Source organism: Canis lupus, chromosome 17, assembly GCF_011100685.1.
Source record: "Canis lupus familiaris isolate Mischka breed German Shepherd chromosome 17, alternate assembly UU_Cfam_GSD_1.0, whole genome shotgun sequence".
NCBI classification, from domain to species: Eukaryota; Metazoa; Chordata; class Mammalia; order Carnivora; family Canidae; genus Canis; species Canis lupus.
The window spans coordinates 61,679,930-61,705,182 of record NC_049238.1 but is presented as its reverse complement, the minus strand read 5'-3'; the positions used below and the strand labels follow the sequence as shown (position 1 = coordinate 61,705,182).

General features: G+C 46.6%; 1 protein-coding gene across 1 annotated transcript in view; it reads left to right on the top strand.

The window, feature by feature from the left end:
• S100A11 (S100 calcium binding protein A11) overlaps positions 1-23,799 on the top strand; it is a 30,795-nt gene extending 6,996 nt beyond the window's left edge. Inside the window, exons 2-7 of the mRNA XM_038562417.1 lie at positions 3,002-3,172; positions 4,039-4,132; positions 17,456-17,650; positions 17,755-18,199; positions 22,325-22,477; positions 23,367-23,799. Of these exons, the coding sequence (XP_038418345.1) occupies positions 3,002-3,172; positions 4,039-4,132; positions 17,456-17,650; positions 17,755-18,199; positions 22,325-22,477; positions 23,367-23,522 (1,214 nt within the window). The 3' untranslated portion in view covers positions 23,523-23,799. The remainder of the gene's footprint in view (positions 1-3,001; positions 3,173-4,038; positions 4,133-17,455; positions 17,651-17,754; positions 18,200-22,324; positions 22,478-23,366) is intronic.
• The last annotated feature ends 1,454 nt before the right edge of the window (positions 23,800-25,253 follow it).

Sequence of the window (25,253 nt, the reverse complement as noted above, 5' to 3'; positions counted from 1 at the left end):
ATGAAAGCCAAGAAGTAAGAGACTGTGCGTGTCATGACATAAAAACTAAAATCCAGGAAGGCAGATGTTTAAAAGTTCACAGGAAAGACATAATTAGCTCCTCATTATGCTTTAAAAACTCACTGAGGTACTATTAATATATAAATGCATTAGTTAGTGGCAGTCCACTACATGCTTTCTTCAGCAATGTTTATAAAATACGTATTCGTATGAAATCGTAACATTTTGTCAAAGAAGTTTTCCATTAATTTCTGTATACTCCTACCTTCAAAGTACCAAACTATTAAAATACCTTAGCATAGAGAATGGGCATTTTTCTCACTGGCCTAATAAAATCTTTAAAGAGAGAGAAAAAATAGGCAGAGAAGCATATTTGAAGGGGAAGATGCTGAGCCCAACTTTGGCCATATTTAATTTGGAGTAGCCGTGGGATACTCAGTAGAGATGGCCAGCAGGCTGCTGGCCTACGGAGATGAAGATCTGGAGGTCAGCTTGTATGTACAGAGGTGCTGATTAAACCACGCACCAGAATGAGGTGTCCTGTGGAGAAATGCACAACTAGAGAGGGGCTGAGGATTGAAGCTTGGAGAACACTGGCACTTGAGGGGACCCAGGGGGAGAATCGGGAGCAATAGGCAGACAAGTACATGAGGAGACAAGCATGTGAACAATCACAGAAGCCAGGAGGTGTGTAACAGACCCCTGGGTCACACAGCTCACTCAGGGAGCCAAAGAAAATGACAAGCACAGAAACACACCCCTGAGATCTGCCCAACAAAGAGGCCTTTTCCAAGCAGTTTAGGTAGCATGATGATAGCAAAGCCAAATTTCAGAAGTCTGAGGAAATACTGGGAGCCAAGAAAGAGCAGACATTGCGCAAAAACTACTCAAGTATTGAATGTATAGGAAAGAAAAAGGAGAGGAAGAATAGGAGAGCATTAATTTGGTGTCTGTCGGCTTCCAATCTACTCTTCGGTGCACACTCTGCCATACTAGGGACTCCAAACCACATCTTCACCTGCCACGGAATCCCCAGCTGGGAACCTCGCTGGGGTAGGGGAACCGCAGAGGGGAAGCGCCTGCTCCCTACGGCTACTGGTGCTCCTGAGTGTGCCAGCTTGCTCCTTCACCTAGCAGGGCAGAGTCCCCACAAAAGCATGCTATCTATCACAACTGGGAAGCTCTTAACTGGCTTGGATTTTACTCCCCAATGGCAGGCAAATCCACTGTGCAGTTTTTCCATCCTTGTGGGAGCAGTCTCAGACACCCTGTGCCACAAGAAGTGTCCCTTCAGAGACTTGTGTCAGAGCCCCTCAGCCAAACTGACCATTCCCACCTCCTCCCTTGGCTCCCCAGCCCTGGGGGTGGCTGCTGTTTCCTGAAATTGCTGCTACTCTGTCTTTTCAGTGACTTAGCAAACAAGTCCTTCTGTTAAATTCTTTCTGTTAAAATAATAGGTGTATTTTTTGTCCCCTGCCTAAATATATTGGAGCCTTGAAAGAGGGGAGTCAAAAAAATAGGGGAGAGAGGAGAAAACCATGGCCAAAGCGAAAGAGAATACAAAACAGGCAGGATCAGGGGCTGGAGGGGCCCCCAGGCTCCTGGGACAAAAGGAAGAGAGGTAAGGATGGGTATGGAGGAAAGTCTGTTTGTGGGTGGTGGAGACTGGGGGAAATTGTGCCTAAGTGCCTGGCATTTCCCCCCAGGAATTAGAAGAAAGGTCCCTTGCAGAGGTGGGGGATGACAGACTGGAAGAACTCCTGAGGGGCATCAGGAAACTAACCAAAGACAAGTAAAGGGATTGATGAGCGGTACACAAGGCTGAAGTAGAAAAACACAGATCCAGGGCAGTCCGTGTGGCTCAGCGGTTTGGTACCTGCCTTCAGCCCAGAGCCTGATCTGGAGACCCGGGATCGAGTCCCACATCAGGCTCCCTGTGTGGAGCCTGCTTCTCCCTCTGCCTGTGTCTCTGCCTCTCTCTGTGTGTGTCTCTCATGAATAAATAAATAAAATATTAAAAAAAAAAAAAAGAAAAAGAAAGAAAGAAAAACACAGATCCATGGCTACATGACCTTCCCCCAGGGCCAGCCACAGCTAAAGGATGGCAGCAAGGTAGAGGGGGCACCTGGTTAGATAGACAAAAACTGAAGGGAAATGAGAATGTTTGACTGATTGCTCAGGTGGTTGGTGGGATCCAGCCTGGGAGGTCAGGAAAAGTGGCATAAAAGCAGCTGACAGATGGAGAAATGTGGGGACCAGGGACTGCCGGAGGCTGAAAGCAGAGATAAGGAGGTGAGGTTCAAGTCAGTGCTCAGAGAACCATGACAGTAAGGAAAGAATGTCATGTCAGGCTCTGAGCTAAAGCCACCTGCCACAGTGGAGACCGCATTACTTTACCTCTTCATACATAGTTGACTTCTTCCCTAACAAAGCCTCCAGAAGCTGGGAAGAAGGGGAATAATGATGTTAGACAAACACTGGTGTTTATTGTAACCTTTAAAAGAACATACATTTTACATGTTGAATTCCCTCTCAAGTAGTTCTACCTATTTGCAAGGATTTATATTTCATAATTTTTATTCTTACTTAGAGTGCTTTTAAAGAACAAAGGGAAGACTTACTTTAAAAAAAAAACAGAATAAAACTCATTCTGTCCTTAATTACCATATGGATCCATCGGAGCCTTTTACAAAACAAAGCTATATTTTAAGGTCTTGGTGATCGCATTTTTCTATATCTTAAAATATTTCAAGATACAAGAAAACAGAGGAGGGAATGCTTGGAGGATAGTGCACAAATGACATAAATCATCACCACAACATCATCCATGTCACCTTTCAGTTTTCCTATGGCAGTGCCCAAAGTATTGCATCATCTTTCCAAAAGTTACTTGAAAAAGTTTGAAGGCACCATCTTTATGTATGGTATTGGTTTTTGTTTGTTTTAGCTTTCCTTGAACACAGTTGAGAATTGAGAATTGAGAATTTTCTTCATGTAACAGCAAAGAGGAGAAAATTGACAAAAGAACAATTATCAGATGAGTCAAAAGATAAATGTAAAGAGACTCAGAGTAAGCCCTCTAATGGCCATGGTGAAACTGATCACCTAAGTGAGGTCTCACGCAATAAGACTTTGAATGACAACACCCTACATCAATGCATAGGAGAACCAGGTATGTTCTCAGTGAGGGGACACCACCTCACTGACTACCAGGGTCCATTCTGCTGATCTGGCCACATGCTCAGCCAAGGAAGATGGTGCTTCCCAATGGAAAAGACCATTACTTCATAAAGGGTATATAAGTAGCTACACTGCCCTCCAAACAAGCTTGCAAGAATCAATGAGGGAATGGTATATTTCTAAGGATAAAAAAGATATATGGTATTCTCATCCAGTTAGTTATTCAACAGGAAGTGTTGCCTCACACAATATTTTGCATGAACCTGAACCACCCCACTTTGCTGAAAAGACATATGGCATTCTTTCACCTAAGGTTTATGCACAGAATTTTACTTGATACAGTTTATAAGTGGGAAAATGCTGAAGAGAGGGGAGTATAACAAAGCAACTGGGAAGAAAGATGATGTATAAATAAAAGCATTCATTAGATTGGTCATTTGGTTTAAAAAATCAATAATTTGATATTTATGAATCTAAAAATGAAAATGTTTTGTGAATATGGAACAAATAAGATGACACACATGTGTCCTACATACATATAAGCAAACATCTATATATATTTTTTCAAATCCAGGAAAATATGGAATAAAAATTTGAGTCTGCCACATCTAAATTCCTATTATAATGTCTAATAAAGTTATTTTTACTATTTCCTTATTCTTACTTATTTCTATCAACTATAAAATTATAAGGTAGATAGATAGCTAGATAAAAAGTGTACGTTGGAACAGATAGTAAACGGTGATGATTATTTTCCTGAGAGTTTAAGTGCCTCATATGATTCCTGTAATCTGACCAGTTCTTCATGAGTTAGAAACCTGAAATGAATGAGGTGTGTCTGCCTCCCCCCTCCCACAGGAGCTCTGGGAACCAGGCTACGGCACCCCGCAGTTGAAGTCACAGGCTACCGCCTTCTGGAACTGTGGGCAATGTGTGTGGGTAAAGGAATGAGGTACCACCACAGCATTCTCTCTGGTAGCTTCAAGGGCAGAACTTCCTGGCGTTTTTAGAGTCCCCCAAATACCTGTGACAACAGGTTGTGCTCATATCTCTGAATCAGAGTCCTGGCTGCTCAGGTGTCCCAAGTGGGAAATCAAGTACGGCCCTCTGAGACCCACCCACAGCCCTCCAGCAAGAGACAGAAAGCCACGTCTCAAAAATCTCAGGTCCCTGAGTCACTTCCTGGGGAGACTCCCAGCCCCTACCCTACTCCAGGCTCCAAGCCTGGCACAAGCAAACATCACTGTTTCCACTCCAACCACCAAAACCACTAGTTTCCTGTCCACAGCTCGGTCTATTCCTGACCAGCGTGGCTTGGAGGGGAGGGACAGAGCAGTGAGAGACAGACATACAGACAGAGGTTCCTTCTACTCCTGACATGTGAGAGCAGAACAGGAGGCCCAGGCAGGCACTCAGCCTACTCATGCTCAGCACCTCTCATCTAACACACACCCACTTTGTTAAACTGGCACAGGGTAGAAGTTTCATAAACACTTACTGAATACATATTTCCCCATCCCCACACCATGATCCTCTTTAACTTTTTTGTTTGTTTGTTTTAATTTTGCCACTTAAAACTCAACTGCCCTGCTTTAAAAGAGCTTTGCTTCTCTCTCTTCCTCTAAACAGCACCCACCAAACCACAAGGAGTGGCCACACTCTGTATAAAAACTAGAGATCACAGACCGTGGGGGGAGGTGGGGCTGACAGAAAAACAGGTAATTCCTGTTCGCCAAGTAGCTGGTTTGTTTTGCTCCTGACCAAGGGTGACTAAGCAACAGAGGGGGATTTTGCCTGGTATGGAGAGCCTCAAACTGGAGCCAGGGCTGGGCTGGGAAATTAGGAGTTGGTAGCTGGAAAAGCCAGCAGAAACAAAGCAACATACTGGAGGCAATGGGCTTCAGAAATAACCTCACCTCTGGGCTAAAACACAAGAATGTAACATTTGGTGTTAAACTCTTCTTTTGTGTCCATTTGGTGTTAAACATCTCAGAGGACTTGCTGATTCACAGACCTAAGAAATGACGTGTTTTCTTTATCAAAAGCCACTAACCCTTGAAGGGCAATTTTGGAATATCTATCAAAATGTTAAAGATCATATTCTTCAGGAATGTAGGAAACCATCGATTCTACTACCAAGAGTTTCTCCTCAGATAGGTCTGTATGTGTACAGGATTCCTGAACACTTCTTAGGAAAGAAATGAAATGATGTAACTGTCTCTCAAAGCTCACTCTTTCACTTTTGATATTGTATCTGTATGATAGAATACTATAGGGGTACCTGGGTGGCTCAGTCGGTTGAGCATCCAACTCTTGATTTCAGCTCAGATCATGATCTCAGGGTCCTAGGATCAAGCCCCACACTGGGCTCTACACCTAGCAGAATCTACTTCTCTCTCTCTTCCTCTGTCCTTCCCCTCTTTTGCCTGCGCTCTCTCTCTCACTCAAATTAATAAGTCAATCTTTAAAATTAAAAAAAACGTTAAAAAGAAGAATACTATGTAGTCATTAAGGAGATATGAATTGATATCCAAAATAGATCATTAAGTGAAAAACAAAGCAAGTGGTAAATGAGTACATGCAGTGTGGCTCCATATACATAAATCAAATAAAGCAACTAGAGAGAACACATCAAAAAACTGATTACAGAGAGTCTAGAGAGAATGAGACCCTTTTGCTTTTCACTTTAAACCCTTCTGTACTGTTTGAATTTTTTTCACAATAAGTCTGTGTTTCTTTTTTAATACTAATGGTTAGTTTAAACAGACAATATTAAAATGCACATGTATTGGCATATATATACAGTGTCTAAAGGAAAGTCTTTATTATAACATAATGAAGCACATGCTCTCACAGGTATGATCGTGGACAAGAACAGAAAGGTTGACACACAGGAGAAAAATCTAAGATATGCAGTCACCATACTCACTCTTTCACTCAAACATTCATTCATTTATGCATTGAAGGCCAAACCTGCACTATGCGTTGCAGGTTTTAAAAAACTAAGGTATGGCCTCTGCCTTCTAGGAGCTTGCTGTCTAGTTTTTAAGAGCTTAGTCGGATCCCTAACAGAGACAGAATTTGTTACCATCAAAACCACACCATATAGATTCAGGGGCAAGATGGCAGAGAAGTAGGGTCCTCAACTTACCTGGCCTCACCAATTCACCTAGATAACTTTCAAATCATCCTGAAAACCTACGAATTCGACCTGAGATTTAAAGAGAGAATAAACATTATATGGTCTCATTAATTTGGGGAATATAAAAAATAGTGAAAGGGATTAAAGGGAAAAGGAGAGAAAATGAGTGGGAAATATCAGAGAGGGTGACAGAACATGAGAGACTCCTAACTCTGGGAAACGAGCAAGGGGTGGTGGAAGGGGAAGTGGGCAGGGGGACGGAGTGACTGGGTGACAGGCACTGAGGGGGGCACTTGATGGGATGAGCACTGGGTGTTATGCTATATGTGGCAAATCGAACTCCAATAAAAAAAATATACAAAAAAACCCCACACCATATGTTATTACTCTATTACTTAGATTTATCATGACATTAACACTTTAAAAACTATATGTACATTTCTCTACAACATGAATTCAATCATTCTCTTCTTCAGTTAAAATACATAAATAAATTCCTTGGGGGAATATTTACTTTAGTTGAGTGAACCCTCTGGCTGCCAGTCGGGATCCTGGATCCTGGAAGAGTAAACCGGTGAGAATGATGCCATAACAATGCTTACTCTTTCCCGGGTGGGCCACACTTTAGGTAAGAATAAAGTAGATATTAGTCATGATTACTTGCCTTGGATCTTGAACATCCAAATTACAACCAGCCATCTTCCACTGCAAATTTTTGAGGGACATGTGCAAAAATTACTGTTGATTATTATGAAACTTGAACCCTAAAATCACATATAGGATTCTCAGACTTAGTGAATAAGTTAGACTAAACAATAGTCTAGGCTTAGGCTTCACATTGCTTCTCAAAGCCCTCACCTTAGGCCTTCCCTGGGTAGCTACCCAATCCAGTGACAGAAACACTAAGTTACTGCAGAAAGCAGTGAGGAAACACAATAATTCCTATAGTGGGTCCCTGTTCCAGTTATCTATTGCTGCATCCAAAAACCACCCCAAAACTTAGTGGCTTATACAACAGCTCTCCTGCTTCTCACAGTGTCAGCTGGGCAGTTTGACAGAAGCTGGAGGATCCGCTTCCACTCACATGCTGGCCATTTGGTGCTGTCCACTGGTTGCTCTAAACAGGGGTGCATCCACCAGGCAACTTGAGCTTCCTCACAGCATGGTGGCTAGGTTCCTTGAGTGAGGAGCCCAAGAGAGAACCAGGTAGACTCAATATCACCATTTAACACGTAGTGTCAGAAATCATAACAAGGTAACTTCCAAAGTAGTCACAAGCCTACCTAGATTCAAGGGGAAAAAATATAGATCCCATGTCTTGGTGGGAAGAGTATGAAGGTCACATTGTCTTCTTACAATGTGTTAGAAGAGCATGTAGGAGGGCAGACACTGTTACAGCCATTTTTTTAAAAACACAGCGTACCTCAGCCCCTATTCCACCCCCAATCTGTCTCAGCTAATGAGAGCAATTCTATTCCTTCGGCCAGGGATTGGCTCAGGGTAGGCAGCCCTAAATTAAGTTGGGCAATGAGAGTTAAGAGAAGTTTGCTCAGGGTTTCTAGGGAAAAAGAAGCAAGTCTCTCCGATTGAATGTGAACAAGGAAATGTATGCCCTGGATGTTCCACCTACTGCTGGTGGCTATCTTGTGATTACAAGGGCAGGTTGGACCATGGGATAAAAAGAAGAACCTTGTCCCGATAACATCACTGAGCTCCTGAATCAATCAGACCTAGAACCTCTCTGGCTTTGGGATCTCCTGTTTTAGATATTATGAACAATAATTTCATGATTACTTAAACTGGCTTGAGTCAACTTTCCGTTGCTTTCACCAAAAGCACCCTAACTCAAACAATTTCTTCCTAAAGGCTAGGAACAGAGCCAGCTAGCCTGTCCACTCCTAGGCCTTCTAATGGCTGGGGGTTGGGAGTATGGGAAACAGGCAGAGATGAAACAGAGGAAGTCCCATTGCACGAAAATGTTAAACCATCAGAAAAGACCATAAGACACATCACAAGAACCTTTAAATACTTCTGTCACAGAGAAGTCTCATACCTACTACTAACCCATCCCTTTCTTGTCCTGGACCCAGAGTCTGAGTAAGGAGAAGGATTGTGAATATCCTCTAGAAGGTGGTTGTTGCCATAAACAAAAGATATTATACTAGATCCTGTCCCCAAGGAGCTGATAGGTTAACAGGGAAAAACTGTCATACACTTAATAAATAGCTAGAATTCAAGATCACCTGGAATACATGTCACAAGAAAAGTACAGATAAAGGGCTGTGGTAGATCAATGAAGTGACAGACGCTTTTTAGTTGGAAGAGATAAGTGGAAGCTTCATAGAGAAGGTTCTTTTTGAGCTGGATCTTCATATAGGTAGAGTTTGGACACGAGGAGATGGGGAAAATATTCTAGATGAAAGGAAGGAATCACAAGAACAAAAATCAGTAAGGAGGAAAGCTCCTAAATGCACTGGAAGGTATTCAAAATGTGACCTAACACTGACCAATCAGAATAGCAGGCAGGTAGCCAGGCTGGAGCAAGTCCTGGAGACCCTCACCACACAGTGCACTAACCCTTAAGCTACTTGGTTACAGAAATTGCATGGCCCAGCAGAGGAACTGGGGTGGCTGGGCTTCAAATAGACAACACTCAGGGCTTCAGACAAGAAGAGAGGCCACTGAGCAGGGATTAAGACAAGAAGGGAAATAGAGAAGAATTTCAATATTTGAACAACCAGTGTGGCCTTACCAGTGAGAACCAGCTGGAAGATCATCTCTGACTATAGACAATAGTGAAAAGTCCCACTTGACTGGAGTTTGAATGAAGGTAAATAATGAAAAAACAGCTGGGCTTAGACCATAAAGGACCTTGAATTCCAAAATGAAGAATTCAGACAAAATAATAATAATAATAATAATAATAAGCACTACAGACTCACTGAGAATATTTTGATGACACATTTAGAGCTAACAGATTAGATATGATCTGATATGGTAAAACCTCCTCAGAGCAGAAATTTTAACATAATGTGACAATTTTCCTCTGGCTCATTGTGAAAGAGAATATTTCTCAACTCTACCTAACAACAGTTGAAGATCTAGAAACAATTATGTGGAGGACTTCAATGGTTTCCAACCAGCAGCACAAAAGATGTCTAGAAGAACATGAAGAAAATATGGACATATGCAGATAATGGAGGAAAGCAAACAGCTAACCACTCCAGCTTGCACAGGGCCCCCAGCACTGCTCAAGATGCCATCACAATAGCACCACTGAGGGAATTAATGAGGGTCAACAATTGGGACAGAGGCAACAGAAGTGAGGAGGAAGGGCTTGGAGGGAAAACAGTAAAGACATCCACCAACTGCAAAGTAGAGTTTACAAAGCACACTTTGATTTAACCAACACAGCATTACTGCCAGTAGCAATTAACACTGGTTATAACACCTCACCATCTAAAGAGCTCTTTTATATTTATTAGTTCCTTAATTATTATCCCCGTTTTGCACATGAGAAAACTGGAGCTGAGAAGTAGAAAATAGCCTATCTAGCAAGGGAGGACGAGGCAGGAACTCAAACTCAGGCCTTTATGTTCCCTGTCTAGTGCTTCCATTTATACTACAATGGCCTCAGATGTGGCCCGGTGCTCAGGGCAAGAGCTGCAGATTATGAGAGAACCCTAAGGTCCTCCCCTTACAGTTCTTATCTTCAAGCGGTAAACCTTCTGGCCAGGACTTAAATGGAAATAGCTTACGCTGGAAGCTGAGTGAATACCCTCTGATGTTACAGCACAGTTTCTAAAAAGATCCCATTCCTATTTTATTAATCAAACTAGATTTGGGAATCCTTGAAGGTAAGAACCGTGAGATTTTTATCTCTGTATCTTCAGACCCTACACAGGATCTGGTACTCAATAAATACTCATTGAATAACTTAATAAATATAAGTTTAAGACCCTTAACAGAAATATCTTGAGATCCTCCCCCCCAAGAAAAGAAAAACAACAGGGATCCCTGGGTGGCGCAGCGGTCTGGCGCCTGCCTTTGGCCCAGGGCGCGATCCTGGAGACCCGGGATCGAATCCCATGTCAGGCTCTCGGTTGCATGGAGCCTGCTTCTCCCTCTGCCTATGTCTCTGCCTCTCTCTCTCTCTCTGTGACTATCATAAATAAATAAAAGTTAAAAAAAAAAAAAAAGAAAAACAACATAAAGAGTCAAACAATTATTGGAGCAACAAGTTACTTAACATTAAGTCATGAATGTTAAATCACACAAAATTAAAACAGATACAGCCCCTACTCTGAAACTGTACCACTCAGTCAATTTCACAAATACTCGCTGGGACTTACTCTGTGCAAACTGGTATTAATGATACAAAGATGAACAAGACAGATTGGCCTATCATTTCAAGGAACTTACATGGTATCAGAAAAGATAAAACATCTATTAACATAAATCCCTTTAATATATAGCAGAATATCAAAACCCTCTCTTCCAAAACAAAATTTATGAAATATGGTTGGAGGAGCCAAGGAGGAGTGGTGGAGATCAGGAGAGCTTCATGAAGGAGAAGCTTCACTGAAGGAGCCATAGAATTTCATCAGAGGGAACTGAAGTTAAGGATATTCCCCATACAGGGGTGCCTGGCTGGCTATCAGTCAGTAGAGCATGCACCCCTTCATCCCAGGGTTGTAAGTTCAAGCCTCACATTGGGTGTAAAGTTTATCTTTTAAAAAATAAAAATAAATTTAAAAATTAAAATTGCAAAAAGGAAAAAAAAAAGGATATTTCCCAGAGAAAGCTTGAGCAATGGCAAAGAAATACATAAGTATGGAGGATTTTTTGGTAATGACCAATGATTCCACTTGGTTAAAGCATAGCATATATAAAGGAAAGTGGCAGCTTCTGCCCCAACCCGTCAGTGCCACACACCAGTTTCACTTGAGACATTCTAATCTGCTTCATGCTCTGCCCTCATCCCTACCCCTTCATCATCCTGGAGGAAGCTCAGCACTGATGGGAATCATCCACCCACCCTCCCCCTCACAGCTTCCTGACCTCCTCCTTCATGCCCACTCCATGTAAACTGGGGTCAGCTTAATGCCCATACCCATGCTTGGATTTTCCACCATTCGTAAGGGCTCTACCTAAAAACATACCTTTAAACTCACTGGAAGATAATAGTGTATCAATAACTAACTTCTCATATCCCCAGCTTTCTCCTTCCCACTTTTCCACTTGTTGTTTGACTTTATGGAAACTTGGTGCCCACCCATCTCTGTGTCCTTGCTTCTTCCATTTCTGTCCTGTACTCAGTGTGCAATGAAGTAGATTGTTTTCCCACCAATACCCTCCACTCCTTCAATCTCTTAATCCTTGTGTTACATCCATCCTGGGAAGCCCTAACCCTAAATCTACTCCACAAATCTCTTTCTTGGATCCAATGACCAGATTTCTAAGCACACCTGAAGAAATACAGCCAAACAATCACACAAACATGTGGATTAGAGTCACTATAAATTGGAGTTATCTGCACTTTGACAGTACTCAGTCGTTCTGGGTTAGCTCTCCTCTCCATGTTTGAGACCTCTGGCCACTACCACGGATGTCCTCACCCCTGCTTCATGATGTTGACAGTGGCATCAGAGAGGCTGCTCCTCCGCAGCCTTCTCAAATCTATGGATTATCTACAGCCTCTTCCTGATTTTCTCTTTCCACTCCCAGCTCCTAGGGTAACTTGCTCTATCATTTATCTCCTTTCAATCCTGTCCATTTGCCTTCTCACACTGAGAACTCCTTCTCCATGGCCCGTGAACCTTTTCATGCCTTCCGTGGATATTGTTGTGTCTTTTTAAAGATTTTTTAAATAAATTTATTTTTTATTGGTGTTCAATTTGCCAACATATAGAATAACACCCAGTGCTCATCCCATCTCCCATCAAGTGCCCCCCTCAGTGCCCGTCACCCAGTCACCCCCACTCCCCGCCCACCTCCCCTTCCACCACCCCTAGTTTGTTTCCCAGAGTTAGGAGTCTCTCATGTTCTTTTAAGTAATCTCTATACCCAACGTGGAGCTCAAACTCACAACCCCAACACTCCACCGACAAAGCCATGCAGGCACCCCTCGCTGGATGTTTTTAAACCCTCCCTTGAGCTAGCCCTCTCTGGCTTCTGCTCTTGCCTCTCTTCTCTCATAATCAGTCCTCTCAAATGAGCAATCCATACCCTGCCTCCACTCCTTGCCTCCCATTCACCCCCCAATCCACTGTCATTTGCCTTTCTCATACCACTGCACTATAAATGTTCTGCAAAGGTCTCCTCAGATACAAATGCCAAATCCAGGGAATGCATTTCAGGCTTCATCACACTCTGTCTCTTTGAAGACCTTCACCTTGTCCACCACTCACTCCCTCCATCTTGGAGATCTCTCTTCCATGGACTTCATGACACCAGAGAAGGCTTTGGGTCTCCTGATTATTTTTCTTTCCTTCCTCCTTATTCTTTAAAGATTGGTTTTATCCACAAAAGCTAGGTTGAGCGCCATCGGAACAGAACTCATTTGCCTTGTTAGCCACTATCACCCCAGTGCTTAGGTCAGCTCCACATCCAGAGAAGACCCTCCCTACAGGGTTGTATACAACTGTTTAGCATGTGTACTGAGTATTGGGCATGCTGTACTGAGCAGGGGACCGGTTCTGTCCTCAAGTAGCTTGCAGTCTCATGAGCAAGACAAGTAAACAGAAAAGGATAGTAGAGTGTGGTAAAAAGCACAATACAAGGAACTATGGGAGAGCATTTGATGGATACAACACATGCTTAATTCCTCTGGCTTCGAAATGTGACAATACATATGAAGTTCTGTCTACCAGAGAACCTCAGGAGATACTCAGTATCCAAGGTTTTTACTGGAGGCTGGTTGCATAGGCACATCTTGTCTGGCATATGTAAAAAAGCCAAATTCCCAGAAGGAAAGAGGTGTTTGGCATAAACCACATGCTTTGTACAGTTCAGGCACAGTAAGAGAATGGTGGGAAACCTCTCAAAATCCAAGTTCCCAGAGGCCAGACCAGGGCCACTGCTAACCTTGCAAGCAGACCTTTCTAAGTACAGTGGTCTTGGGCTGGATATATTAGATGTCTGGCCCCACCTTAGCAAATGAGGAATACTTAAAGAAAAAACAGGTTTTTGGGGGGGTGGGGTCATTTGTTTGTTGCTTTAAGTGGGCTCTACACTAGGCTTGAACTCATGATCCTGGGAGCAAGACCTGAGATCAAGAGTCAGATGCTTAACTGAGCCATGTAGGAGCCCAACTTAGAGAAGACAATATCTAAGTTTTAAGAGGGATGATGTTATGACTTAACTGTGTTCTCCCTTCCCCCACAAAACTTATTTGTTGAAGCTCTAAACCCTAATGTGACTCTATCTGGAGATAGGGTCTTTAGAAGGTAATATGGTTAAATGATTAGGTGATTAAAGGCTCTAAGAACAGGGCCCTAATTCAATAGGACTGTGTCTTTATAAGAAGAAGAGTGAGATCTTTCCCTCTCTCTCCACCACATGAAGACACAACAGTTAGAAAGCAACCAAGTCTGCAAGCTGGGAAGAGAATGCTCATTCAGAATTAAATTGGCTAGTACTTTCCTCTTGGACTTCCAGCTTCTAGAACTGTGAGAAAATAGATTCTGTTCTTTAGACCACCCAATATATAGTGTTTGATTATGGCAGCCCGCACAAAGACAGATGAATAGGAGAATGAGAAAGATGACTGACTATAGACACCTTTGCACCTAGATAGAGGTCCAAAAGCCCTGAGATGAGAGAGATTTGAAGAGCTATAAGCAGGAGCACCTGGGTGGCTCAGTCAGCAGCCAATTCTTGATCTCAGCTCAGGTGATGATCTGAATTCTGGGATTGAGTTCTGCGACAGGCTCTGCACTAGGTGGGGACTCTAAGGATTCTCTCTCTCTCTCTCTCTCTCTCCCTCTGCCCTTCCCCTGTGTTCTCTCTCTCTCTCATAAACAAAAATTTTTTAAAACAGTTACAAGCAAATGTGATATTCTTAGTCCTATTCTCTCCTACAGTGATTTCATCTCTCTTCCAAAGCCCCCACATCCACCCAGGAACCGAGTTCAATTGCTTCTGCCTTCTCAGCACTGAGCAATTTCCTCTCCCCAACTTCATGGCCATCTTGCCTTGGTCATTGCAACAATATTTGATTATGTTCAGTGCCTGTAGTCTCTCTCCTCTCTAGTATATTTGCTATACTTCTCAAAAGGTGCAGTGTACCATGTCACTCTCCTACATAAGACTCTTCGGTGGTTCTTGATAGATAGCCCAGAATACAATCCAAACTTGCAAGCATAGCCCTTAATACTTTGACCCTTATCTCTCCAGTCTCCTATCCTGCAGCCTCTGCCTCACATTTACCATCACTCCACACCCAAAGTACAGGACTACAGAACTGCCCACAAGTCCTGAGAACACACATGTGCTTCATCTCTCCTTACTTCCACACAAGCCATCATGTGAGGCCTCCTCTGAGAACAGTACTCTGAGTTCCAAGCATTTCACATGAATTATTTCTTAATCTTCACAACCACATGAAGTAAATACTACTATTCTCTCCACTTGGAAATGAGGAAACTGAGGCACAGAGCAGAGAAATGTCTCATTGGAGCCTGTAGAGATAATGTGCTGCAGCACTGGGTTGGAACCACACGCTCTAGTTCAAGTATATGGGGAACGCTGCCATAATACCTGACTTCACCTAGCCTCACCACTGCGCCCCCTGCCTGCTGGATTCTCAAACATTCCTCAATACCCAGCTCAAGCAGCACTTTCACCATGATGCTTTCCCTCCTCCCACAGCACTGATTTCCTTTCCAGCATTGTCATTGTACCTTAGTCATATCTAGTCATTATGTCTGTCATACTCCATTGTGTCCATCTAAGAATCTACCCAATGCTGCACAGAGCTCAGGTAGCACATGCAGATTAGCCTGCACTGTGGAAGTTCCCACATTTATTTCCTGAATCACCCTTTTACTCCTCTGTACCTCATTTTAGTCTCTTGCTATCGCTTTACCAGCCCTCACTCGTCCTCAGCTCCTTGCCTGCTTTAGCTTTTCAGTTTGATGCGCTATTTACTTTGCCAAATCCACCTTTGCCCGCCATCTATCCCGAACTCTCCTTCCACTGACGAAAATCTAGTAATAAACCCATTTCAGCACGACCCTGAGCAGCTAACAACACCGCAGTCCTAAGTGAAAGGAGCTGATGACCTGGTTCTAGACAATTCATACTTACTTGGTTTAGTTCTTTCCTTTGATTTCACTCAAGCTACCTCACAGGGCAGATGAGTTATTGAATGAACAAGTATCTCACAGAAAATCAGGAAAACTGAACCACCAGGTTTGGGAAGAACAAGAACACCAGTAAAGTTGGACCACAGGCTCTGGCTCTTAGGGCTTCTACTGTTTATACAACTCAGCTAAAATCCAAGTAGCTACTTCTTTTATTTCCAGCTGGTGACTCATTTATTTTCCCCTCTGTTCTGTGCATTCTTTCTAAACTTCATAGCTTCTACTTATTCATAGTGTCCACTTCTTTGTAATTTTGATTTGCCACGACCTCATGGGTCTCTCTCTATGCAAATGTTCAGCATCAGCTCTTCTAAATGTCTAATTCTCCATGTTTCTAATTTCAATTTCCCAAGGGAAATTGAAGGACAAAAAGCTGAATGGCCCTAGCTCATGGTTCCATGTCATGTCATGAAACATCCACTGCAGTCTTCTGTGGTTTGGCAGTCCCTTGAGTCCAGAGCTAACCTCAATCCAATCACCTGTGATAGTGAGCACACAGTCAAATCCTGCAAAAAGTCACAACAGAGTTGGCCCTTCAGCAGGGGCTGTAAGTAAGGTGCTTTCCCTTAAAGAGGATTATGGTATGGAAGGTTCCATGACTCGAGAATGGAATCATTTAGACTAACGATTCTTTAATATTTTTAATCCTAGATTTCTCTGAGAATCAGATGAAAGTTATAGATCATTCCCGAGAAAGAAAATCTCTTATGCAGAAAATTTCATATATAACTTTAGGATATTTGTGGACCATAGCAGCCATCCACGGAACACCCCTCAAACCACCATGAGTAAAGTCTATTTCCAGATCACCTCAAGGGCAGGCACTATATCATATCCATATATGCATTTCTTGTGCATAACACTGGTCTTGGCACATAGTAGGTTTCCAAAAATACTTGCTAAATAAGTAAATTGAAGAATTCATTCATCATTTGGCAAAAGAACTTTTTTCAATTCAGTAGAGTCTAAGAAGCTTGTATTTTATATACAAGGCATGGAGGAGCCATTTTGTTTCATTCTTTGGTTGCGGTTTGTTTTTTAGGTGGGCTTTAGATCAGAGCTGTACAGTAGGACAATGTGTTTTTAACAGTCAAAGGAATAGATTAGAGGGGCAAGAGGCCAGTTAGGAAAGTGCAGGAAAGAGGGAATGAAGATCTAAACTAGAGCAGTGGACGTGGGAACAGAGACCATGAGGGCAGATCCAAGAGAGTATGGAAATACAACTGATAGGAGTTGGCACTTGCTAAGATTTGGGAGTAAGAAAGGGATTTACACTCAAAATCTGACTGCAAAGTTTTCAAGTAGGGAGAATGGAAGAATGGCGGTATCATTCGCAGCGAAGGCGAAGATTGGAGACAAACGGGTTATCTTCTTTCTTTTTCTCCTTCCCCTTCTTCTTCTTGATTTTATTTGAGAGAAAGAGCATGATGGGGGGGGGAGCAGCAGCCTCCCTGCTGAGCAGCCCCCGCCCTCCCCCGCAGGGGACTCTATCCCAGGACCCTGACTGAGATCATGACCTGAGGCGAAGGCAGACGCCCAACACACTGAGCCACCCGGGCGTCCCCAAAACAGGCTATTTCTTCAATCATTGAGTCTGGGGCTGAGGTGGGGCTTTCAAGGGAATTCAAGGAAATTCGCGTCTGGAGGAACTGAGGGGAGACGCGGATGCGCTCGGGAGCGGCCAGCGCTGCGGGCCTGCGGGCCGTCGTCCTTGGCTCCCTCTCTGCAGTTTCTGAAGCCCCCTCGGCGCCGTCGTGTCACCGCACAGTCCCGGCAGTCTCGTGAAACAGGAAAGGCAACGTCCCCACCTCTACCGGAGAAGGAAACGGAGCTCTGAGGAGACAGGGGAGTCGCCAAAAGCATCGCGAGAACGCGGCCGGCCCACGATCAGAACCACAGCTTCCGGCTCTGCGCAGGCCTGCGGGCCCCCCTCACCGCCCGCGGTCGACGGCAGTGGCCCGGGGTTTGTGGCCTGCCCGTCCTCCGCCCGGGAGACGCCCGAGGCCGTGGCGCGGCACCTGGCACGAAGCAGCGCTGCCTGCTCTGCTGGCCGTCGTCGGTGTGAAGCGACAGGCAGCCTCGGCTTCCGGGGACGCTGGCGGCCCCTCCGTGTGGCGCCTCCGTAACCGGAAGGAGCCAAGGAGCTGCACGCGGAAGAGTCCCCGGCGTGGGCGCACCACGCCACGCCCGCCGTGCGAAACTTTTGACTCGGAAAAGTCCTTCCCATCTCCAAGGCCTTCAGAACACAAACAGCGAGTCCCGGGAAGCGGGCGGGGACGGGCGGGGATCCGCGCCCGGAAGGGGGAGGAGGGGAGGCGGGCCGGGGCGGAGGGGACCCGAGCGCAGGAGTCGGGCCGCCCCTCCCCGTCCCGCCCCGCCCCGCCTCGGCGTGGCCGTCCCGAGCCCACACCCGCCGCCCGCCGCGCCCAGCTCCCAGCTCCCAGCTCCCAGCGCTGCGCTCCCCCGCCGCCGCCGCCGCCGGACCGCTTCGTGCCCGTCCCGCGAACACATGGTGAGCCCCACCTGTTTCTTATCTTCGAGGCTCTCCACCGCGCTTGATGCACCATTGCTGTGTGGACGTGGCAAGAAACAGGGCAGGGAAAATAAATCGGCGGGGAGAGCGGGAACTGGGGCCCAGAGGCCGGAGAAGGAAGCAGCCCCAAGTTACGTCTGTGGAGCGGCCGGGGCAGGGGCGGCCTCTTGGGGGGTCTTTGGCTCCCGGGCGGAGTTGATAGAACGCTGGGCTGGGGGGCTCCGCGCGGTGCCCCCCCCGGGAAGGGGCTCCGCGCGGTCCCCCCCCCCCGGGAAGGGACGAGGGCGGGGTCCCGCGGGGCGGCAGGCCCCTGACCCGAGGCCCGGGGAGCCTGGAGACGAGTTAACGGAGGGTGGGGGCTCCGCGCGGTGCCCCCCCGGGAAGGGGCGAGGGCGAGGTCCCCCCCCCCGGGAAGGGGCGAGGGCGAGGTCCTGGGGCGGCAGGCCCCTGACCCGAGGCCCGGGGAGCCTGGAGACGAGTTAACGGAGGGTGGGGGCTCCGCGCGGTTCCCCCCCGGGAAGGGGCGAGGGCGAGGTCCCCCCCCCCGGGAAGGGGCGAGGGCGAGGTCCTGGGGCGGCAGGCCCCTGACCCGAGGCCCGGCCTGGGAGCCTGGAGACGAGTTAACGGAGGGTGGGGGCTCCGCGCGGTGCCCCCCCGGGAAGGGGCGAGGGCGAGGTCCCCCCCCCCGGGAAGGGGCGAGGGCGAGGTCCTGGGGCGGCAGGCCCCTGACCCGAGGCCCGGGCCCTGGGAGCCTGGAGACGAGTTAACGGAGGGTGGGGGCTCCGCGCGGTTCCCCCCCGGGAAGGGGCGAGGGCGGGGTCCCCCCCACCCGGGAAGGGGCGAGGGCGGGGTCCCGGGGCGGCAGGCCCCTGACCCAAGGCCCGGGCCCTGGGAGCCTGGAGACGAGTTAACGGAGGGTGGGGGCTCCGCGCGGTTCCCCCCCGGGAAGGGGCGAGGGCGGGGTCCTGGGGCGGCAGGCCCCTGACCCGAGGCCCGGGCCCTGGGAGCCTGGAGACGAGTTAACGGAGGGTGGGGGCTCCGCGCGGTTCCCTCCCGGAAGGGGCGAGGGCGGGGTCCCCCCCCCCGGAAAGTGGCGAGGGCGGGGTCCCGGGGCGGCATGCCCCTGACCCGCGACCCGGGGAGCCTGGAGACGAGTTAACGGAGTGTGGGGGCTCCGCGGGATTCCACCTCCGGAAGGGGCGAGGGCGGGGTCCCCCCCCTCCCCGGGAAGGGGTGAGGGCGGGGTCCCGGGGCGGCAGGCCCCTGACCCGCGACCCGGGGAGCCTGGAGACGAGTTAACGGAGTGTGGGGGCTCCGCGCGATTCCACCCCCGGAAGGGGCGAGGGCGGGGTCCCGGGGCGGCAGGCCCCTGACCCACGGCCCGGGCCCTGGGAGTCTGGAGATGAGTTAACGGAGGGAGCCGGGGCGCCCGGCGGCGCTAGGGCAGGAAACGGCGCTGGTGGGACCCAGCGGTGCAAGCCCGGAGGTAGCGGCTCTCGGAGCGGCCGCCCCCGCCTGCGCAGCGCAGCGGGAGGAGCTGGGCGCGCCCCCTCGGCCCCCGGAACCCGCAGTCTCCAGGCCCTCCCGCCCGCACCTGCTCGCGAGCTCTCAGCCCCTGCCCACCGGCTGAGCTCGCCCTCTAACTCTTCCACTAAGCCCCACCTGCAGAATCCCCGTCCTCCCCGCCTCCTTGGTGAAGGCCGTCAGCACACTTGCGCCCGCGGGCCACAGGTCCTTTCTCTCGCCCACCAGCTGTACACTGTACGTTTTTCAGTGGTTGAAAGAAAATCAGAGGAGGATTAACACCTGGTGACACGTGAACCGATATGAAAATCAAACTTAATTGACAAAGTCCTATTAGCACAGGGCCACGCCCGTTCACTCATGAGTTGTGTGAGTTGTGTGTGTGCGGTTGCTGCCCCGGTGCAGAAGACTGACAGACGCGACGCGGACCACAGTGGCCTAAATACTTATTGTCTGACCCTTTACACAACACACTGCCAGCCCCTGCTCCAGCCTGTCAACCTTTATCCCTGCCTACTCCTTTCCTCCTCCCTTTCCACGCAAAAAGGGAGTAACACCTTGGAAAGGCAGACCCAGCATGGTCGAGAACCGTCTCCCAAGCCCCCTCCAGCTCTACAAATTTTGCAGTTCCATTGCAGTAATTTGGTAATTGTGTTTCTTTCTTTTGCTTTGGAAAACTACCCCTGAGGAGAAGTACAGAGGTTTTAATTTTTCCCATGTGTGGCTAATAGCAACAGTTCGCAAGAAGAAAAAAAAAATAGTCTAAATTATAGTCCTGAAGTTAAGGAAGGGAAAAAAATAAATAAAGCAGAAGCTACTTTGAAACTAGAAAAGCAAAACAATCTGAATTCCACAAGGAAAAGATGCAGAGGCGCAGGCCTAGAGAAAGGTCTTGCCCTCCCAAATGACCTTCTTCCTGTCAACTGACATTAGTAAGACAGTGAAATTTTAGTCCTGATAAGGCTGTTGAGCAAACACATCAGTTTCTAGGCTAGGGTATTCTGTTTCATTCTCAAACCCTGGACCTACAAACATTTTTCTTTCCTTAAGAAAAAGTTCTCTTTGAGAAAATAAAAAAGAAAAAGTTCCAACAACATGACTGTTGGGAAAGAATCCACTTCCGGAAGAGTTCATTAGAACCACCCCGGAAGGGGCTTTACAGATATTGCCACATGCTCTGGGCAGTGGGCAGCTCTATGAGATGCTAAAGCAGATGAAAAGGTTACAGGAAGGAAGGAGCCCAAAGCTGAGCAGCTAAGGGCTCAGATCAATCTGTAGCACATTAACTACGGGGATTGGAAGCCTCCAGGAAGCCCTAGCAAAGACCAAATTAATGACTAAATCCCAAATTGTGAATGGCACCATCCAAAGTTCATCGTTAACATTTGAAGGTAAAGCCTCAGGGGAAGGGCCTGACAGACACCTGTCCCCAAAGCCTGCAGTTGCCAGCCCCAATCAGCAGAGGAACCGGGTGGGGGCAGGAATGACCTGGAGGTTTGCAAAACAGAACTCCCCTGAAGAATCTTGTTATAAGGAAAGAAGAGCACAACACAGAATCCTCCAGATGCGACCACCACTGAGGTTTAGCTCTGTAGATGTCAGGGTTGCTGTGAGTGGCAACCTGAGAACTCCCTTCCTGAGATCCACCTTTGTGGTTTGAAGTGACCAGAGAAGTTCCTCCCGCCATTCCTGTAAGAATTTGTGGCATCTGGAAATAGAAGGAACAAAGGGCAAGGACTGCACAAAGGGACCTGAAGGCTGAGATTCTAGCTAGGGGTGACTCTGTCAGTTCCCTTCTCATGTCTCCATTTCCTCACGTGTAAAATTAATGGTTATTGACCTTCGATGTGAAAGCCGCTATTGAACATCCAAAGAACTCTCAGATCTCCCATCCCACATAGAATAATAATAAATGAATAGATAGTTGATTTAATTTTCTTCAAGAAAATGCAGGAGTCCCAGGAATTTAGTATTGCTTTATTTTCATGTATTTATTGGGAGGGGGGTGCTGCAGAGGGAGAGAGAGAATCCTAAGCAGGCTCCATGCTCAGCACAGGGTTTGACATCATGACCTGACCCGAAATCAAGAGCTGGATGCTTAACCAACTGAGCCACCGAGGCACCCTTCAGTGTTTCTGTGAAAAGCTGCCATTTCATTCATCCCTATAGCCTCTGTATCTTCTTAGAAAACAGGAAATTATTTCATCTCTAGACAGTGCTTCATGTGCTTATGGATCTGTGGATGTATAGTTATACATATGTTTACTCAGAAATTCTAGAAGCATAAGTGAAACCTGCCACACTCTCTCTCTCTAGGCACTCTAATGCTTTTAGACACACCCACATGCTCTATGTATACCCTCACTATGTTTCACCTAGAATAAAACTGTGAGCCAACAGGGGAGGGATGCTCACAGAATATGACTTTCTGGGTTTGTCCTGGGCCCCTCTGCCCCCTAATAAATGACCTACTCTTTCAGGAAACTGCTTTGCCCCCAAAATGAAGGTGTGAGATTCTTTTGAGTGTTCTCTGGCATCTATCCGTTGTTTGAGCCCTGACTTTTTTTTTTTTGTCTGAAGGCAAAAATGTCCAGCCCTACGGAGACTGAGCGGTGCATCGAGTCTCTGATTGCTGTTTTCCAGAAGTTTGCTGGAAAGGAGGGTAACAACTGCACACTCTCCAAGACAGAGTTCCTAACCTTCATGAATACAGAACTGGCTGCCTTCACAAAGGTATTGCTCCTAGCCCCCGGCCCCCGAACTACCCAGAGCTCCAAATGACACCATTAGAAGTAAAGGCCCAGCAGCTGAGCCCACACTCCTGCCTCCTTTTTGTTCACTCCAAGCCAGGGGCCTGCATAGCCAAGGCTGAACCCCCTAAGCTTCTGAGTGAGCTCTGACCACTAAAGGACCTTTTCTTCTTTCCTTTGAATAAGGTGTACTTCAAAGATCAAAGTTATCAAACTACATGACACAGGGCATGGTGATTTGTTTCTTTCATTTGGGGAAGAGGCATATGGAATGGTAAATGATGTAATAGGGTAGTTTGCAAATTTTACTCCTCCATCCCAAAGCCTCTAGGGAAGTGCTGTCTCATGGAACTTCCTGTGATGATGAAAATAATGTTCTGTATATCTGCACTATCAATAGCACAGGTGCCACTTAAGGACTGACTTTCTAAATTCCTGATTTAAACAGCCGTATACAACTCGTGGCTGTGAGTGCATGTATGTGTTGGGAGCTGAGTGGAGGATGAGGCAGATCGGGGCCAGCATCCTCTTTCCGCCTCAGATCACTCCACTTCTGTACAGTTTGTACATTGCAGCGACATGCAATACTTGAAAAAGTGTTCCACTGCTTTTATAAAATTGAACAACCCCTAACTGTCACAGAGGAACCCTGGACTGGGAGCCAGAAAACTTGGGTTCCAGTCACAGGTCCTCCCCTCAGGCAAGTCACTTCACCTGTTTGAGTCCACCTCTGTGTCTGGGACGTGGGAATGTACCGCATACTCTTGTGAGACTAAAATGTGGCAACATAATGGAAAGTATCTTAGAAAGGGCAGTAGAAATTAACTGTATTATTAATAGCATCATTATTACGGATATTGTTATCTTTGCAGAACCAGAAGGACCCTGGTGTCCTTGACCGCATGATGAAGAAACTGGACCTCAACTCTGATGGGCAGCTGGATTTCCAAGAATTTCTTAATCTTATTGGTGGCATGGCCATAGCTTGCCATGACTCCTTTACAAGGTCTCCCCATTTCCGGAAGTAAATCGGAGGGGTTCCTGGGCCTGGCCTCCAGACCACCTCTTTCCTTCAAAACAGCTTCCCAATCATCACATCCTTCTCACATCCTACACAGACCTGAGCCCACAGTGTCCACCACCCTGTGCAGGCCAGTCCTGCTGGTAGTGAATAAAGCAATAGCATTTTTTTAAAGCACACACTAGAGTCAGTACATTTGTGCCAGGGAGGAAGAAACGTGGGAGGAATGGAATTTGCATGATGGAAGCAGTTTCCAGAGCTGCACAATAAATAGTGAAAATACACATTGGCTATATATGTAATCATGACTCACGATTCCAACAGATCATTTCAGATTACTCAGACTGATGTAAGAGATGTCACTTGTCATAACTCACTCGGTAAATATCTATTCACCGCTGCTATGGGCACTGTCATAGGCTCTGATGATACACTCCACAAGACGGACCAGGTCCCACATTCACTGAGCTGATTTTTAGTGGGGGAAAGACAGTGAATGAGTAAGCAAACAAGACTACTAGAGTGTGATAAATCCTATGGAGGAAAGATTAAGAGGTGGTGTGTTACAGGTTAATGGGGGCTGGGTGGTGGGCATGCTGAGATCTCATGTATGCTGACATCTGGAGGATGAGTGGAGCAAACATCAGCAAAGCTGGAGGAGGGAGTTTCAGGGGAAGGAAGAGCAAGGGCAAAGGTCCTGAGGTAAGAAGGAGCAGGATGTTGGAGGAATGGAAAGGAGGCTGGTGTGGTCAAGGTCTTTGTGTTTGGCTGTGGGTTTCCTTATTTACATCTGGCTTGGGCAAGGGTCAACATTAGTCTTAATCTTCTAAGCCTTCAGGTGAAGCAGCAGAGAAAGAGCAGGGACTGGAAGGCTGACCCAGGGTTGAAGACAGTAGACAAAGAGAAGCGTGTTCTAGGGCACATCCCTAAGCAGCACAGGTGAAAATGATTGTTTCCAGAGGCCCTCTGATTCCTTATCCATCTGCATGAGTTTTAACTTCTTAGTAAAAATCTCTAGATCACAGTTTCTCCCTTTATAAAGTAATAGAATGAATCGGACCATTTTGTTTGTTTGTTTGTTTGTCTCTGACATTCCAGATGAAGACCATTGCCTCAGGCTGGCAAGACCCTAAGTGTTCCAAGTAGAATTGTAATGACTCTTTGGATAAGTTCCTTAATTCATTAGCTGTGCAGAATCTATAGTCAGTGAAAGTCTCCATATTATTCCCTTGGCAGGTACACCCTGTATACAAATAAATAATAAAAAATAATTAAGCATTATTATTCCAAGGCACACTGAGCCAGGGAAGAGATGGAAAAACATCAGGCACCCTTAAGGTTATTGGCCCATTTGCTATTCTACCAAGAAATGCTTGGCTTTAAGACATCAGGCTCAGGGAACTAGGAAATCTTTACTTGCTTGGCTCCCTCAAACTTTGAAAGAAGTAGGACCCAATCCGTATCAAGTTTTTAATTCAAGATTCCAGTCAGGAACTCTCTGAAGTGCCTCCTATTTGCAAAGTGAGTGATGGGGAGGGAAGACATCAGGAAGAAGGCGTTGTTTTGGAGAGGAGGAGATAAGCTCATGAGGGCTGTTGTATTTAAAGTGCCATTAGAAAAATAAAGTGCCATCAGTAGGTCCAATTGGCAATGCGCAAGGGGCATCTGCATTTGAAGAGAAAATCTAGTGTAAGAAACAGAGGAGGGCTTGGGTGTGCCCTCAGTTGGAGAGAGTGGC